The sequence below is a fragment of the Thunnus albacares genome, chromosome 4 (genome assembly GCF_914725855.1).
Source record: "Thunnus albacares chromosome 4, fThuAlb1.1, whole genome shotgun sequence".
In the NCBI taxonomy this organism is placed as follows: domain Eukaryota; kingdom Metazoa; phylum Chordata; class Actinopteri; order Scombriformes; family Scombridae; genus Thunnus; species Thunnus albacares.
This window is the reverse complement of record NC_058109.1, coordinates 34,130,349-34,148,793: the sequence shown is the minus strand read 5'-3', so window position 1 is coordinate 34,148,793 and position 18,445 is coordinate 34,130,349. Positions and strand designations below refer to the sequence as shown.

Below are 18,445 nucleotides of genomic sequence, written 5' to 3'. Positions count from 1 at the left end.
AGCGGTGTGGCTCACTGACATATTTTTTTTATATAGTTTTTGGATGGAGATCTACGGCACAGAGCAATAAGATATATCAGACTTTGGATACACACACAATACTTGTTAGTAGATCAGTTCATTGTTAGTTTAGCTCTGCACATGAGATTTGAGTTGAACTGACAATAATAAAAATAGAGAAAATTGCCAGCCTTATCCTTTAATGTCAAATAAACTATACGAGAAAAGAAAATGTTCAGTAGTCATTTAAACTGCATTCAGAGACATGAAAGCCACAATGTTTTACATTATTTAAATAGAGGAAGTGAATAAGTCCCATCTTGGTGTTTCCTCTCACTGAAGAAGATACTCCATTGCAATCATTTTCACCTGTCAAATGAATACAACTCAAACCTGACTTGGTATTGCCCGAAATACAAATCAACTCTGCTTAAATCGGTCAAATCAATCTAATAATTCAGTAGAAACATACACGATTCTGATCTTATGTAATGTTTTAGGCTGTATAGGCCTGATTAATGTTTAAAACAGTTGTTAAACTGTATTTCTGCTGATGAAAAGATGACAGCTTCACTGACCCGCGTCTAATTCACCCCTCTGATTATTATTGACTATGTTGCCAGTTTACAACTCTGCTTCCTTCCTTCACTGAGGTGTCCCACATGTTGTTCCACGCAGCAGAACCCCTGACTGACAGACCGGACGACCCGCCTCCAGCCCACCACAACCGACCAATGAGGCTGCAGAGCGGGGACGAGCCTTCAGCGGCAGCCTTTTATTCCTCACTACAGTAACCCACACACTGGCAGTCATGTGACGGTCATATAGTACAACTCAGTCAGCGCTCAGTCCAGTCTGAACCAACGCTGCTGCTGCTGCTGCTGCACGGCGAGTCTCAAGGGCAAATCCTGACAGACAGACAGCCACGTCCGATGCAACGGATAAAAAAAATACTCCCCGCGCTTTTTGCATTGGGATTATAGGCTATTTGCTTTGAGTGAACAAGGTAAGACTGGAGGATTTTTTATTTTCTGTGTTGGTGTGTTCACGGGTGCAGCGTGCGCGTGTATCCGGTTGGTGCCATATGCTGCAGCAGGCTGGACGAAAACATGTTTACGTTGAGAGCGGAGACGCGCGTCTACTCATGCGTTATGCACCGCCAGGAAAACAGTCCTGGGTGTTATTATGAGGGTTTGGATTTTGGTGTGCCGCAGTTTAACTACAGAATATAAATGAATGAATTTTGGACTCCGTGTTCGCAGCTGCGCATGTGACAGGATTTACAAGTTTTCTGATCCACGCTGCCTGCACAAATCTGATGGTGTGCGATTATTATTATTATTATTATTATGATCATTATTATTATTATGCAAATAAAGTATGAAATCGTGTTGAGCTGTGATTAGACATGTAAGGCGCTGGCTGTATGTGAATGCACAACTTAGTCATTAAGAGATAACACTGTAGTGTTCCTGTTCATGAACATGTGAAATGAATCAAAATGTGCCCCGCAGAATAAAGCATTAAATGCTGCATTGTAGCCTGCACCGCTGTATTGTGTGATCGTAAATCTGATGACTGATATGTAAAACGTTCATCTTCCCAACTTCAGAGGCAGCGATGTGACTGATTTACTGCTCTTAATTGTCCCGTAAACAAGCAGGGCAGGTGATTTACGCAGCGGTGGAGCGCACGCTGCTCCCGCCTGCCCCATGCGGTGTTTTCTGATAATATTGTTGACAGTTTTTTTGCTCTGGCCGGGTTTACTCTCGGTCACTCTGACCATGCAGGGGGCCCTGGAAAGGGTGGAAGGATGGAGGCGGGAGGGGGGATGAGGAGGGAGTGAGTACAGGACCGACGCGCCCTGTTCCAGGAAAATAACGTATTTATAGTATTGTCCTATAGTAGGACAATATAAAAATATTATAAAGTGGAACTATATACTCCCAAGGTTGTTAAACCTCATGAAAGGCAACTATAGACATTAGTCATTAACTTAAAGCCTGATACTAAAATAGACTACCATAAAAAGTGATGAGGTTATTAAATAGTTTTATATTCCTATAGAATCAATGGAGATGAAAAAAACATGCAGTAAAACAATAAAAAAGAAGCCATAAAGAAATGATAAAAATCACAGAAATAGCATAGGAGATAAAAACTAAGTAAATTAAACCAAAAAAAAAATGCAAGAGTATGAAATTAAAAAATCCAAATTAATTGATTTGATATTTTATTTCTGAAGGTTGTTTTTCAGTAAGATGTCATTGCTGCACCGCAGACATAAAACAGTCTATACAGAGTCCCTATAAATACTGTGTTTTAGTGATACTATATAAGTACAGTAATGACTTCTAATATTGCACTGATTCTTTTTTAGGGAATTATTTTTGTACAGAATTTAGTGCATATATTATTTACATGTGTTTTACAAAAAATGTACAAATGTAAACAAGGTTTTGAAGTGAAAAAACTATACACTTGCATTTTGGATATTTTCTACCCATAATGATTGTGTGATTCTGCACAGCTAAATAGTATACAATATAAAGTAAGGCAGTTACCAGGGGTCGCAGGATAAATCTGAAGGGGTCACAAGATGATTAGCAAGACAGAAAATAAGACACATTAAATTAAGCCACTTACTAGATTTATTTCTGAGCTTTCAGATGCATCTCATTATGCATGGCACTCCAATTCTTAAGGTCAAGAATGAACTTTCAAGCTCAAATTATGCTTTTTTTCAAATCTTTGCTTTTTTGACATATACGAGAGTCTTTATGAGAAGGGAACATCACTGGTTGAAGTGTTCATATCTCATACAGACGTCTGTATGATGTGATAAGGGGTCTGAGTAGGAAATGCTTAGGTGTAAAGGGTCAAGCAAAGAGGTTACAAAGCAGCCCTCCTACAGCATTTTAGAATTAGCATACACAGAATGACTAGCATCTCATATAGGTTGATGGATAGATTAAAGGATATGATACATTATACATTTCTCAACAAGTATGTAATCACCTAACACTTCCTTTCAAAGTCAGGCTGTGTCCTTTTGAATTGAAACAGTAGGTCCATGAGGGATTAAGATTAATGGACTTCTCACTCTCTCTGTTTATTTCCATTTAGACATACTGTATCCTGGCTGGAGACCTTGGACTGTAAGATTGTTTTCCTGACACTTACTTTTTCTACCCCGGGAGAGAACACCAGGTGTTTCACTATCTCACCCCAGTGAGAGGACTGGCCTTGGTGACCTGGGTTTATTTGGCCTAACTTTCCCAGCAAGAAGGAATCATTTTCTTACAAATCTTCCTAAACACAAACTCTAAGTCCAACAAGAGACAGCAGTTTGGCACTAGCCAGGGATGGTGGATAACTCCCCAGTGAGTGAGGAGACTTTTCTTCCTTACAGTGGCTCTCCACCAGCCTACCGGCTGTCTGACATGGTAACAGACCTGAACTCCTACCAGGTGATGCCGTCACCGTTTTCGGAGGACGATCTTAGTGAGTCGTCCAGCCCTCGTTCCTGCTCCAGCCCGGACTCCCAGGTGCTCAGCTCCAGCTACGGCAGCAACTCTAGTGCTGAGAGCCAGGACAGCATCCTGGACCACCTGCTGTCCCAGGCCTCTTTAGGCAGTGCTGCAGTAGGATCTGTAGCACCTATACCATTATCTTCTTTCCTCTGGGACTCAAGGAGAGATGAGCCCGCTAAACGTGAACCTATAAAGGAGGAAAATTTTGACTTCCTCGCCTGGTCCAATGCGGAAGCAGAGGAACAACTTGGAGGGTCCTTCCAACCCACACTGGAAGAGATTGAAGAATTCCTGGAGGAGAATATGGAGGTGGTGACGATGAAGCAGGAAATCCGAGAGAGTTGCCCAGGGTTGGGAGTGGGACTGGAGGAGACTCTTGGTCTAGAAGTTGGCCTGGAGTGGTGCAGGGATACATCCCCTGAGCCTAAGCTGGAGCCAGAGGCCAAGTACTCAGATCAAACTGTCCCCACCGCCTGCACTGCTGGCCTGGCCTCTGCTGCCTCCCACGAGACCAAAACCACATCAGTTAACCCCACACATGAATCCAGCACAGTAGACAAGAAGGCATCAGCCAACAAACCTTCATCAGCAGACAGTGACACTAATGGTGGTGGGATGCCGGTCATCCTACAGATTCAGCCTCTTCAGATCAAGCAGGAGCCCACTGCGGTGCCTCTTACCCCAGTAGCCCAGCCCCCCCAACCTGCCCCAGCCTCAGACATCAAAATTGCGCAGTTACTGGTCAACATCCAAGGTCAGACGTTTGCCCTGGTGCCCCACATCCTGCCCTCCCCCACCCTGAACATGTCTTCGAAGTTTGTACGTATTGCTCCCGTCCCCATTGCAGCCAAGCCTCTTGGGCTCGGGGACAGCTCAGTCAGTCAGGGATCAGGGATTCTTGTCGGAGATCAGAAGTTCCAGAAGAACCCAGTGGCGGATCTTATCAAAATGCACAAATGCACTTTTCCTGGCTGCACCAAGATGTACACCAAGAGCAGCCACCTGAAGGCCCATTTGAGGAGGCACACAGGGGAAAAGCCTTTCGCCTGCAACTGGCAGGGCTGTGGATGGAGGTAGGTACTGGATTGGAGTGTGAACTGAATGAATGAATGTGTTTTCTAGCACATTTACAGTCCATTGGCTGACAACATCAAACATTCACCGTACAGAGTGAATGATCTCTGCTCATGCAAAATCACTGTAATTGCACAGTGCAGCTTTTTATGTTTATGCGTTTGTTATCTTACCAGATTAGACTCAGAGATTGAGTCATATTTATGACTGGTTATATAAAGCCTGTTTATTCACAGGACTGAGCAATAACAGCAGACTCTAGTGTGCATCTGCATGATTTAAAAGGGCTTAACCCCCATTTGTTAGTGTGGCCTATTTGGAAGCAGCAGTAATTGTATGTCAAAGGGAAATGTCCATGTGCTGTGCATGGTGTCATGTTGCTCAATGGAACCAAGTATGGTGCAGATTTTAACTGACATTTGAACTGACCTGTCACTTTGGGGGGTCATCTATTAGCACTGGCTAGTGGGACTTAGAGGGTCTGGAGAGCCAAACCCCCCACACCCTCCCACAGCTCCAAGCAAGTAAAAATGAGATAACAGCTACAGCATGAATTTCATTACTGGTAGTATGTTTAATTATTCTGGAAGCAAAGCATTACTGGGTTACTGTTGTTGGAATACCAGAAATATGCTTCAGCAACAAGACAGGAAGCCCACAGTTATTCAAGGATTCATAATAGAAAAGCCAGGCAAAAACCATCACCCTGTTTACTTTTTGCTAAGACCTGGAGCTGAAGAACCCTTAATGACTCATACTGCCTCCAATGTGTTAATTGGAATGATGTGAGGTGGTGGCAATATAAATGGGTTCGCTTGCACAATCACACTTCTTGTCAGGTAGTGAAATATCTGGGATATGCAAGAATAGCTGGGGTGTCTCTTTTTGCAGATGTAAACTAAATTTGGGACTGAGCATGTGGGCTGGAGTCACATGGGCACAACATGGGCACCTCCTGTTGAGTCTCGACAGCTGTGCAGTTGCTGGGGCAGTATGTGTGTATGCGTGTGTGTGTGTGTGTGTGTGTGTGTGTGTATTTGAGTATGCTAGGTATAAAGAAGCAAGATCTAATTCGGAACCTGCTGTGTGTAACAGAGAAAGACACAGAGCAAAAATTTGGATGTCTTCATCAACGAGGCAATTTCTTTGCTCATTAAAGTGAAGCATCTTTTTACATTAATCAGTCTGACAGTGTGTGTTTATTTGTGTGTGATGGAGTGTGACCTGAGCACAGAGTTGCCCAGATTTTAGCTGGCTGTTCTCCTGAGGACATCAGGTCAGCCAGTGAGACTGATACAAATTGTTCAGAGCATGCAACCACTGACTTCCTCAGCCATGTTCCAGCAGTTTCCAGCCTATGGGTTCTCAGATAAAGGCAATGAAAGGACTTGGAGAGGATTTTGTGTGTTGTAGTCATCTTAGTCGAATACAATTTTTTTTTTTAAAAGAAGTGAATGTACAGCCCTACATTTTTATTAGCATTACTGTTAACCACCACTTACTACTAACATCAAGTTAGAACACATAAGAACTAACAGGTAATTTGTTGGAGTTAATTGAAATGCAGTCCACATGACTTAATCCTAAATTCTGCTGCCTCACTTGAGTGACAAGCTAGCAGGTGACTTTAGATAAGTTGTCGTGTAAATGTTACTTTATGGAATAGAATCCACAATGCTTCTCAGTTGGTTTGTGCCATGATTATCTGTTCAGTGCAGTTCGCTAGTTTCACTAGCAGTGGGTCTGATGAATAGTGCAAGACAAAGTTTTTTTGAGATTATACACTGAATTTTTGATTCAAACATTTCAGATTTAATTTTCAGATTGAATATTTATTTTTTTCCACTGGTAGTTCGAATTTCAAATTCAAACTGACAGTGTTACTGCAGACTGACTGGTGGATGTCAGCTAGTAACAGAGAAGGAGAGGAAGTTAGCTAGCTTCACAACATGGCCAAACGCAAGCACAACATGGAATATATTAAACTTGTCTGAGTAAGCCTGCATTAGTTCTAATAGCTATTGTCTATATGTAGTTGGCTGATAGTTGGGACACTTCCAAGGTTTGGGTAGGCATGAAACTCTCCTGGCTGATTCATCACTGCAAAGGATGACCAACTGTATTAGAAACAATGAGTATGTACATAAAAATTGTGAAGACAGAAGTCAACTACGACTCCCAAGCACAGTTTCAGTAAAAGCTTGTCTACACAGGCCTGATAGCTCACTTTGCACTTGTGCTATACGCACATAGGCACAAGCCTAAAGTGTATTTGTATGCTTCAAGTCTACATTCATACATGTAACTACAGTGATAGTTAAGGAGGTGACCTACATGCTGTACTGTGCCTGAACACATCCTGTATAGATGAAGACAGAGTACTGGAACTGATGCTGCTTCTCTGCTGCTGTTGACAAGCTGAAGCTATAGCTAACAGTTCACTTTCACAGTTTGGGTCAAATTTAGATGAATTTTGCAACCACAATGCTGTGTTATGTAATCAATTTCAATGACAAAGTTCTAAATTTGCTAAAAATTTGATTTGCGCTTCTGACTGGCTTCTTCTCTACAGTAGTCACCAACCAACTAATGCAAGAAACACAATTACTCAGTGACCAAATTGACATACAGTTTTTCAAATTTTTGGCCATACCACCAGTTTAAAATGGATAGAAAGGTATAATTAAACGAACCAGGACATTTTATGTTTTTGTTTTAAGGAACATTATTTAAAGAAAACTGTCAAATGGGACTTTTTGTGGACTCAGTGGTCCCTCCCACTTTGCAAGGTTATGCTTTTTATTTTATTGCACTTTATTTTTATTTTTCTTCTTACTTGATGAAATGAAATTGAATGACAGTTCAGCTATCCAGTGTTTGACCCTTGACTTACTGTGAACATTAATATTAGACCATTAGGGCCATTGCTCCGAACACTCCACACACACTCACTATATCTACTTGTTACTCTACTGTGTACCAGTGGCAAGTACTGACACGGTGGGTGTGTTTTTCATGTTCCTTGCATCTGTGCATATGGTATGCTTACCTTTACTTATGCATTAATACGTTAGTCTAAAACTATCCCAACCAGAGGGCCGTTATGTTATGTAATTTGCCCTCTACCTGCCACAGCTTGCAGAGATCAGTCTTGGAGGAGCCGGGTCTTTAAACATTCAATCATTTATAAACTGTGCTTTAGCATGCACATACTGAGAGATCAACAATAACCCTGAAAAGCTTTGTGTTGGTCTGTTTGACTTTAGTACCAAACTGGCAACCTGCCACCAGTCATGTACTGTATTTGTAATGCTGCACAAGTGTGTGCTAATACATGAGGAGAGCAGCAGAAATGTGTGCTGTAGTAATCCAGGCTGTGTTCCGACTAACAAAGAGCTCTTGTCTGTACACAAAAGGCAGGATCTAGTTTGGATGGAAGTTGTGTGTTTGTGTGGTCTGTCATAGGCTACTTTTGAGGACAAATTTCAGACTTAGGAGTAGTTAATTGGGGACGGCTTGGGGAAAGCCATGTCCCCAATTGGGAAAAAGCTGATTTTTTGGGCAGTGGTTAAGATTAGGGTTAGGTTAAGGTTAAAGTTAAGGGCAGGGTTAGGGCTAGGGTTAGGGTTATGCAAGTAATGGTGATGGTTAGGGTTAGGGTAAGTTTCCAGGAAAAGAATGCAAGTCTATGCAATGTCCCCAAAAGTGACCATGGTCTGAAACATGTGTGTATGTGTGTGTGTGTGTGTCTGTGTGTGTGTTTAACCCACTGTATGTGATGGGGTTAATGAGGGGGCTGACCAAAGGAAAAAAAAAGTTGGGAAAAGTGTGAGAGAAGCAGCAGAATAGAGTAAGGAGCAGAGACTAACTCAGTTTTTTGTTGTTTTTTTTTTAAAGACAAGAGAAGAAAAAATGTTGGTGGTGGGATAGGGGTGTCGAGAGAGGCAGATAGAGTGGGAGAAAAAGGCCTGTTTCAGTTTTGCACACAATCACTTAAAGGGAGCAGCAGTGAGGAAGTGGAGCGAACAAAGACAAAGTGTTGAATAGTTACCATGACTGTGGGCTAGGAACGTCCAGGCTGCCACGCTGCATGAAAGAGAAGAGAGGGATCAGTCAAGGTTCCTCACATAGACTAGGAGGAACAGGGAGGGAACGGCTGGATATAAAGATGCACAGAGTGTGGTACTGTATATTTAAATATATAATAATGTCAATCAAGATGCAACAAAATTTACAGTGCAAAGAGAGTCTCTTCCAGGTAGATTAATCTCCCAAAATCTTTTCAGGTTCTTAGTGGATTGTTTTGGCCAACTTAGCCTTTGATATTGTAAGAGCATAGTGGCTCTGATGCTCCATGCTAACACTAAGTACTCTGTTGAGTGCTAACAGGACACTAGCATCTCCCATCTAATTGCTGGTAACCAGTGGAATTGTACTTATATGGCATAAAGATCCAAAAACTGAATTATTGTAACTTAACACAGTCATGGCTGTATTTAACTTGCTGGGGCCCCTGGGGGAAAAATTTGCTTTTGCTCCCATTAAACCCCATCCCCCCACAAACTTATTCTGGAATGTGCACCGTGTGTGCAGCACAATATAAACTAAAATAATGAAGGTGTTAAAACTACATTTTGACACAGGGACCCTTTACTAATGATTAAAAACCAAGTAAACCTGCAACTCTGGGGCCATTTTTTCTTATTCATTCAGCAGCATTCATTCTTGTTCTGTGAGGTGATTTTTAGTTTTAAAGCTCTATATGTTAGCACAGTAGAGGCATCCTGGTGAGATGGTAAGAATCTGCAGTTGCAATCTGATACCTACAGTGGCCTTGAAAGCTCAACACACTGCAACTTAGGAAAACAGATGGAATTAGATAAAACACGAGCAAATGAAGAAAAACGTCTTCATCAATTTGACAACACATGCACAGTATTTAGGAAAAAAATGCTTCAACGAGAGAAAACACAACCAAAGAATATTTCTGTATTTGTTTCCAGAAACATGATGCTGTAAACATTTCTGTATTTGGTATGCACTGAGCTTTCAGGGCCACTGTAGTTACTCCTGTAGCAGTTGTGATGATGTTGGGTTAGACAGCAATGTTTTGCAGGTGCTGGCAAATCATAGTGGCTCACGAAAGAGAATTGGGATGTTAAGACCACTGATTTCATCATTGCTGATTATTTTAAATGACCAGTTAAAAGTTAACATTATGATCAGGATTGCCTCTACCAAGGTTAGTCATGTAAATGTATCACTTCCTACGCTGCACCAAAATTTTGCGCCAACATACTATACTACATTTCTGAAGGGAAGCTAAATATTTCTTTACATCTTGCTGTTGCCTTTGGAGCACAGAGTTTTAAACAGTCTCCCATCCACTAATCCTAAGGGAGCAAGGAAAGTAGTCCCTGATTCAAAACAATCATATCTTGTGTCAGTTTGACTAACAATCTACAACAACATGGCAGACTTTAGCTCTAGATGTTAGCTTCTTGTTGTGTTGATCAATGAGACAATTTTCTTTCTTTATTCTTTTCAATTTCAATCACACAAGCACATGCTGAAACGTTGAGATGCCAAGTTCCCTTGGATGCTTCAAAGGGAGCATGATATCGTCAGGCCCAGGCAGTGTTACTCAACTCTTTCAGGCTGTTGGAGGAATGAAGTTGAGAACTCCAACTGTGCCCACACACGAGGGGAATGCTTAACTGGAAAAAAGAAACTTAAATACACTCCAAACTTACACTCATGCTGGATGCAGTGCAACCTTTTCTTTCAAGGTCAGAAGAAGGTCTGCACAGGGTTGACTGTTTTTCATTCCTGCACCAACATTCATTCCTGTCAACCAAAGCCAACACTGGTTTTTAATGAAAATCAGTGTGCAATGTAGCATTTATGGATGTTTTTTGATCTGAAGAAATGCAAACCGGTTATTCAACTGTTTCATAAAAACAGTTTTAGCTAACATGATATGAAAACAAATCCCTTTAACAGAGAGAAAACAGCTTCAAATTGATGCAGTAGATAATGCAGTGGAAAAGTAGACAAAACATTATACATCCTGTAACTGCCTCTGATAGTTTATGTCATTTCACATAGCGACAGATCCAAACCAGACTTCAGAATGGCGGCGATAGTGTTACTGTTTAAAGAATGAAACCACCTATGTATCCATGCTTCATATATAACAGTTATCTGTTGATCAGATATGACTGCACACAGTTTACTGGAAAACATTGCATTATGTACAACATTTAGTTAAGATATTGGCCTCTTTCATTTTCAAGTATGAAATTTCACATTAGAGTAAATATACCCTGCGCCTACGACCACAGGTGTTGATTCTCGGGTGCTTGAGAGCTCTGGCACCCACAGGGCTGTCATACTGTGAGGTGACCATATCGGGAGAATATAGCATTTTTAGGAGTTTTTAAGAGTTTAAACTGAGCTAAACCTGTGTTCATCCCTACATTACACCTTCTTGGTGTCCTGACAGACTTCTTTAGGTTTTGACCACTCAGTACTTTCTGATAGTGCATTGATATAAAAGTGCAGAATTCTGCATCACCCTGTGAACTGCACAGGTGCCGGAGGAAGGCTATTGTTGCAAGATTTTTTCTTCTGTTGGGTTGTACTCCATCTTTCTTTATACCAGTGACCAGCAATATTTTTTCTTCTAAATTTAATTATTGCAAGCAGCATGAGCTTTCCTTATGGTTTCTTATGATGCTTTGTACAGCGTCCCATAGCGTTTTGTCTGTATTGCTCTGTTGTGCCAGGAAGGTTTGGACAAGATCCAGACAGTCTCTCCAGCAATAACTAATGCAGTTTTCAAATTCATATTTAAAGGGTTACATTGGCATGAGTATAATCAGATAGAGTATTGCCAAAGCATTGTATGAATACTGACATTAATTAACAGTGCATTTCAGTGAAGGAAAAATGGAAAAAAAAAAAAGAATATGCACATAGTCCTTCATATACAGGACAAATCAAAAGTTGGGAAACACTTCAACGAGAAAGTGTCCAAACTTTTGACTGGTATTGCATGTAATAATAAACAATTAAAAAAATTGAACACACACTGTTTCAATCATAACTGTAACAGCGGGTCTTTTTTAAAGTATTAATGAAAATTAGACAAAGTTTGCAAAAAAATTACAAAAAGAACTAATAAATAAATAAACATATGTGTTTATTGCATGTGTGTGTGAGTTACCAATGAATTCAAATAATAAGAATGATGAGGATAGAGCCATTACATGAACACTTTTTTCATATTAAAATGAAAAGAAATGTGAAGCTCAATGTAGAACCAGCAGGTCGGTCTGATTCCCTCATGTTGTGGCTGGCAGAGACAAACTGTCCTACCACAACTTATAGTTTACTTACAATTACAATTTGTAGTTTTTCATCATCTGTTCCTGGACAGAAAAACTGATTTTGTTTTAGCATTTTTTTACAAGTGGAGACTTGCTGTCAAAGTGTTAACTGTGATCACTAAAGTACCCAGAAAGTGACTCAACCAATCCAATTACACAAGTCGCTGTGTAAACTTAATCTACTTGTTTCAAAGGATTTTTTACTAGCAGGTATGGGCTAGATTTTGGGTGTTATTGGAATGGTTTTATTGGCAGCGTCTCCCTGTGTAAACTGCTGTCAGATGTTGCAAGTAACTTCATCATGTCTATTACTGCAGCAGCATTACTTTAGCTTCTAGCTGTAAGCTTGATGGAGTGTACAGCGGGTTTTTTCCTGCTGCTTAATCACAGGGTGCGATTGTATCGATTCATCATCCTGTCAGGTCAGCAGAGCAACATCTGGGATGCAGAGCCTGACTGGGGACAGTCAGTTTCAGAGAAGTAGGTTGCTGGAAGAAGCCCCGGAGCTGTCATCCCCGTGGCTCTAGCCAAGTAGCGTTTGCCTCGCATGCTAACCCTCTGCGATGTTTTGCTTTTCCAAATGAGTTACAGGCAAATGAGTTGTAGCATCAATATGTGAGGAAATTTTGCTCATGATAGATAATTACACTGTTGAATCTGTTGGGCTCCATGGAAACATTTCTGGCCTCAGCAGCCATTGTATACATGTTGGGAATAACAGGCAGGTTGCCAGAACTGAGTACAAAATAACAATGAAAAAGCAGTGGAAAAATCAAGGTTTTCGTCCCTGATTGCATCATGTGGTATAGGCACTTGTCAAGTTTGATGCTCGTTAACACACACATAGAAATGTTTACTTTAAAGATGAATGTTGTCATTTGTTTGTTCCGAGGACCCAAGACAAACAGTTTCCTCATGAACAGAACAACAGTTTCTGGTTTTACACAAGTGGAGTATGCTGACCAAACCCCTAAATTAGGGCTTTTCATTCACTTTCTCCAGAGGTGGGACAAAGCCTTTTTTTCAAGTCACAAGTAAGTCACGAATCTTGGCTATGAAGTCCAGTCCCAAATCAAGTCCAACAAGTCCCAAGTCAGTCTAACAAGTCCTGTGTCTCCTCTTCACCTGACAAAGAAATCTCTGATCTTACTTTTTGCCATTGCTGTTCCTCCTCTGTAGTATTTTCTGTCATTCATGCCTGAAACTGATAAGGTGCTGGTGTGTGCTTTCCCTCCTGCTTGTGGTTGGTTGCTGTCAAACTGAGTATTGACCTTATGTAGTATTGACCTTATGCGTTTCAGCAACAAGGAAGTGCTCTGACTCAGTTTGACTCAGTTGACTTTTAACTTCCTGTCTATTCCGGAAACGTGGGTTGTGTATGTGGCCATCTGCTGCTTGTGACTTCTGCTTGCAAAAGCTACTGCCAAAACACAAAGAAAGCTAGTTGAGCTAATTGTAAGATAACATTAGTTAATGTTGTACGTAACTTCGTGCCAAAGATGGTCTTTTTAGTCTGATGTCTGTGGCGGATGTGGTCATGTCAAGCCATATGACCTCAAATATGTAGACATGTGTTCCCAACTTTGAGAAATGTACAGCAGGCTGTATGAACTGATCTGGAGTCTCATTTATAAAACAGTGCGTAGGATCCATACTAAAAGTTTATGTGTGCACAAAAGCCGAAATTGGCGTGCGCCAAAAAATAATCAGATTTATGAAACCGTGTGTACGCATGAGTGCACGTATTTTTCCCTAAATCACAGCCTGCCTGGAAATGTAAATGATCAATGCAAAAGTATTCAAGAATATTGATGTACATGTGTTTCTTTCGCTGGACCAATCAGTGTCTATCTTGAGACGCCTGACCAATCAGTGTCAAAAGTCCGCGTATCGGGCCCCTAGCTCGTCACTTGCGCTCGGGCAGCCACAGAGGAAGGACTGCAACAGCCATGAAGACTTTTACTGTTTTATTTCCCCACTTTCGAACTTCTTAAAGTTATGTGTGTAACCCAAAACAACCATATACAACTTCCTGTGGATCGTACAGTCAGACATCTCTGGTTAAGTTTCTTACCCTGCAGTGGGCAAGTTCCCAGTTAACCAGTTTTAAGTGGTTTTTACTCAATATCTAAGACACAATAAACACTGCATTCATTTATATTTACTCCAAAATTCAGCAAACAGGTGTTTCTCTAATTTTGACAGTCCATATGTGAGTGCTGGTGGTGAAGATGTGTCGGTGAGGTGAGTGGAGAAGGCAGAGTGTTTGTGGCAGCCACCACAGTGCCTCCAATACAGTCATGTTTCACTGCAGCGATTTTACACACAAAAACTATATGAACACTAAAATCATACCCGCTAATGTCTGCACAGTATTAGAATATATTATTAAAAATCTGCTGCAATTATTTTTAAGTTACGTTTGTTTAAGTTATTTGATGTCACTTTGGATTTCTACAACCGATGATGATATATTCATCAGTTACTTAACATGGCTGAGGTGAAAAGCAATCAGTGTAGTCACGCTTAATATTGGGGAAAGGCAAACCAGACTTTCCTGAATCCTGCCACCTGCCACATCCTGATATCATCCTGACATTATTCATTTCAGCAGCTGCTGTGCACACCTCAACTGACCCTCTCCTCTGTGCTCCAGATGAGACAGCGCTGATGAAATGTTGAGTGGACTTTGATTTAAGATTTGAGTTGGCTTATATCTTTTCAAATTGAAAGGTGCTCATGGAATAGTTATGGCTCACTATAAGCGCAAGTACAGATAACACTGCTGGTTTGAATGTTTATGATGATGTGCTTCTATAATTAACTTTTGATATGAAATGACATCAAATGTGTGAGACGAATCATTATACAATCTGACTTCACTTTACCACCTCACCATCTGTGTTGCCAGTTTCCCCTGTCTCCAAAATGTTGTACATTTGTGCACATTCTCTCGTTGAGTTTGTTTTCATAGATCACAACTGTTGTTTAGGAAGTGGCGCACACCTCTTTAAAGCCCCATTTTGTGAGTATGCAACAGTTATAATTGAGACAGAAATGTAAAACATATCTCTTCTTTCTCCTCCCAGGTTCTCCCGGTCAGATGAGCTGTCGCGACACCGGCGGTCCCACTCAGGGGTCAAGCCCTACCAGTGTCCCGTATGTGAGAAGAAGTTTGCCCGCAGTGACCACCTTTCAAAACACATCAAAGTCCACCGTTTTCCTAGAAGCAGCCGGACAGTTCGCTCAGCAAACTGACGCCCCACTCAGATCACTGGGAATGCTGGGATCACTCTCATACAGACATAGGCCAAGGGAGCAAGGTGTGAGTTTGTGCATACAAGTGTGTGTGCAAATATTTGTGCCATCATCAAGTCAATATGAATATGTGAGTGGAAGCACGCCTTGCTTTTTGTTTCAGCAGTCTGTGATTGTTCTAATTTATTGTACAGAAGTAAACCAACACAGTTACCATCTTGTCTGTAATCAGCTAAAGGTTGTTGTTGCTGTTGGTGCTTTTGTATGTTGTACTCCTTATGTTTGTTCTGCCCTTATCTCCGCAGAAGATAAGATAAACTTATTTTCATTCAGTCTGTGATTGCTTTGGTAATAGCCTTGTGTGTCCATTCTACCGAGAGAACAACAACTGCCTTTTAGCTTCCTGAAAACTGCCAATGTCTTGGACATTCCTCATTTTATGCAAAGTTAAGGAAGTCAGGTTGAAGTTCATTTGGATCTCCACTTGCTACTACTGGAGTAGTAGTTACTCTTCCTGGGGTCAACAGAGGTTTCTCCCATGTGGTTCCTCTGATAGCTTTGTCCTAGTTTTTGCAGCATTGCACCACAGGTCATTGACAGAATGGATGAACAACACCTTTGTCAGCTTGGTGTTGATGCACAGGGAGAGAATATTATACTATGTGGACATGAACTACTGATGGCATAATCTCGATAAGCTACCGGGACTCCTCTTACATTTTACAGCAACTTTGTAAACTTGCTGAGACGCAAGGAGGAGGAGAAAGACAGAGCAACTCAAGAAATGCAAAAGTGAACCAGTGATTGTTAAATCAGCCTTCTGTTCAGTGTTAAATGTTCTCTTTGTTGTTGTTTTATTAAGCTAAGTCATGTGTACCTACTTGCTCGTCTTCTATTTGTATCACTTTTCTGGCCTTACTGTACCACAAAATCCTTACCAGAGAGCCAAATGGTTTTGGAAATCATGCTTTTCAGTGATCCATATTTTAATGGGATGTTAAGTGACTGTTTCAAGTCAAATAATCAAAATATGGCCCATGTCCATCAGTGCACAGCCACAAAATAGAATGTCTCAGTCTGCTATTACTATTTGAGCTGTTATATTGCTGAGAACTTGACACAAAAGCTGCCTCAACTCTGCTTTATCTGTTATTGGAAACACCCTGAGAAGCCTTTGGTCTCAACTGCCGATTATGATACGTTGTGGTGACATCAATGGACACACTACACACTATGGTGCTGAACTACCAGGAGGATGAGCTTCTGGGTAATGTAGTCACAACATCCCTTTTGAGGCCATGCCACAGGTGTTGTCACTTTCTAAAGCCCTAATTGCTCAGTCATTGATTGCTCTGTTTATCACCCCGCTGTGAATATGTAGGGGTAGCAATGCCGTCCATGCGTCATTCATGTATGTAGAATGACAAGCAGGGGTACACAACATTGTACATCATTCCTTTTATTCAATTTTTGAATTTTTAATGCTTGTGTGAACACAGGTGTTTTATCGCATCCTATGAATGTATGTAAATATGCAGGAGTGTACATCGCTGCAACCAGGAAACACACAGAGACTATTCTGATACCATATCTTAAAAAAACAAATCAGTGGTTGTGAAGATTTCTAGTGCAAACCCTAAATGTGTACATAACTTAACGTTTCAGTACATATGAATATATTATATATATTTTTTCTTTGTTCTATCCAAGATGCATTTACAAATAAAATTTAAAAGAACCAATCATGTCTGTGTTGTCTTGAGTTCCACTATTCTGTATTTAATACTTTCAGACCAAGAGGATATTGAATGCTACTGCTACTCTCACTTGACATACTCTCCTCACTGCAACCAATGATTAACACACCCTTTGCATTATCCAGTTCAGGAATGTGATTGTCATGTGCATTAAAATGCCACCAGTGTGTTTCCATACAATGAAAAACTTTCTCCCTGAACAGCATAATCATTCACACATATTCTTACAAACATGATCAGCAATATACATAATAAATATAAAAAATCAATAAATAAACAAGAAATAACAAACAAGGTCATGCCAGTAATGAATAAGTAGTCATGACCAAATAGAACAGACTGCACAGAGGGTTAGTGGCTACTTGCCCCTGTGGCTTACTGCCTGTAGACAAGTCTTATTGCCTGATGATAAAAGCTGTCTTTAAAAGTGTTGTGTGCCTTGATGCTGCGGTAGTGTTAAGTAGATGGTAGCAACGAAAATAAATGTTAGCCTGTTTATTTCTGCAAGTGATTGGACACTGCAGCTGATCAGACTGCTCCAACATTCAACACAACACCATAGTTTGATGCAGATTCAACTCAGGTAGTGTAGGGTTTTAGATTTAGTTTTAGACTGTAGGTCAGCTTCATTCATCATTTGTCCATTTAATCTGTACCATGGATAATAGTATCGTCAGAGGGAGCAGCAGAGTCTGTTGTCTTTCTACAATAAACACATTTGAATTATCTGTTGACATAATTTGCATTCAGTCATGTGATGCTGAAAATCCCTGTGCATCAGTTAGATAGTATATATTTTGATGTGACATATTTACATGGTGTTCTTTCCCCTGAAAACTAATAATAACCTGGATTATAGGATAATGTGTTTAGAAACAGAATATCTATAAATGTATATGCAATTAATTAATTAATTAAAAACATTGCCAACAGTTAAATGTCTCATATGTATTTAGTGTTACAGTATAAATATAGAATACAGTTTTTAATACATGTGTGGATTTTTGTGCAGCAGTTCATTTAAAGATGAAATATGCAGAGACTAATATTTCATGTTCGGCCTTGTTATGTGGGAGGATATGAATTATGAAAGAAATAAAAACTAATGGTGCTGGAAGTAGTAATTGTGCACCCTCATTATTATTCAGACAGAACATTCATGTGGCAATACAAACTCCAAGGAATCAAAAAACACTGCAGAGCAGACAGAGCTGACTGACAGCTGATCCATCTATGCTGCCGCCTTCAGAAATGGACATTGCTTCATATGACAGTTCAGAGGAAGGGTTGTCTCATTTCACTAAAACATGTTTTCTTGAGCCTTCTCTCGTCTTTTCCTGCATCTCTCCTCAAGTCTTCAGTGGGAGGGACTAAAGGAAAGGTAAGTAGGATAAGGAAATTGAGATGCACCCAAAATTAGTATTTTCTCTCT

At 40.6% G+C, this 18,445-nt stretch overlaps 1 protein-coding gene across 1 annotated transcript; it reads left to right on the top strand.

The window, feature by feature from the left end:
* The first annotated feature begins 209 nt into the window (after positions 1–209).
* On the top strand, positions 210–16,998 carry LOC122980783 (Krueppel-like factor 15). The gene is made up of 3 exons (XM_044349125.1): positions 210–1,006; positions 3,127–4,606; positions 15,088–16,998. Exons 2-3 carry the CDS (start codon positions 3,366–3,368, stop codon positions 15,254–15,256), a joined length of 1,410 nt encoding a protein of 469 aa, XP_044205060.1. The 5' UTR covers positions 210–1,006; positions 3,127–3,365; the 3' UTR covers positions 15,257–16,998.
* Positions 16,999–18,445: the final 1,447 nt, after the last annotated feature.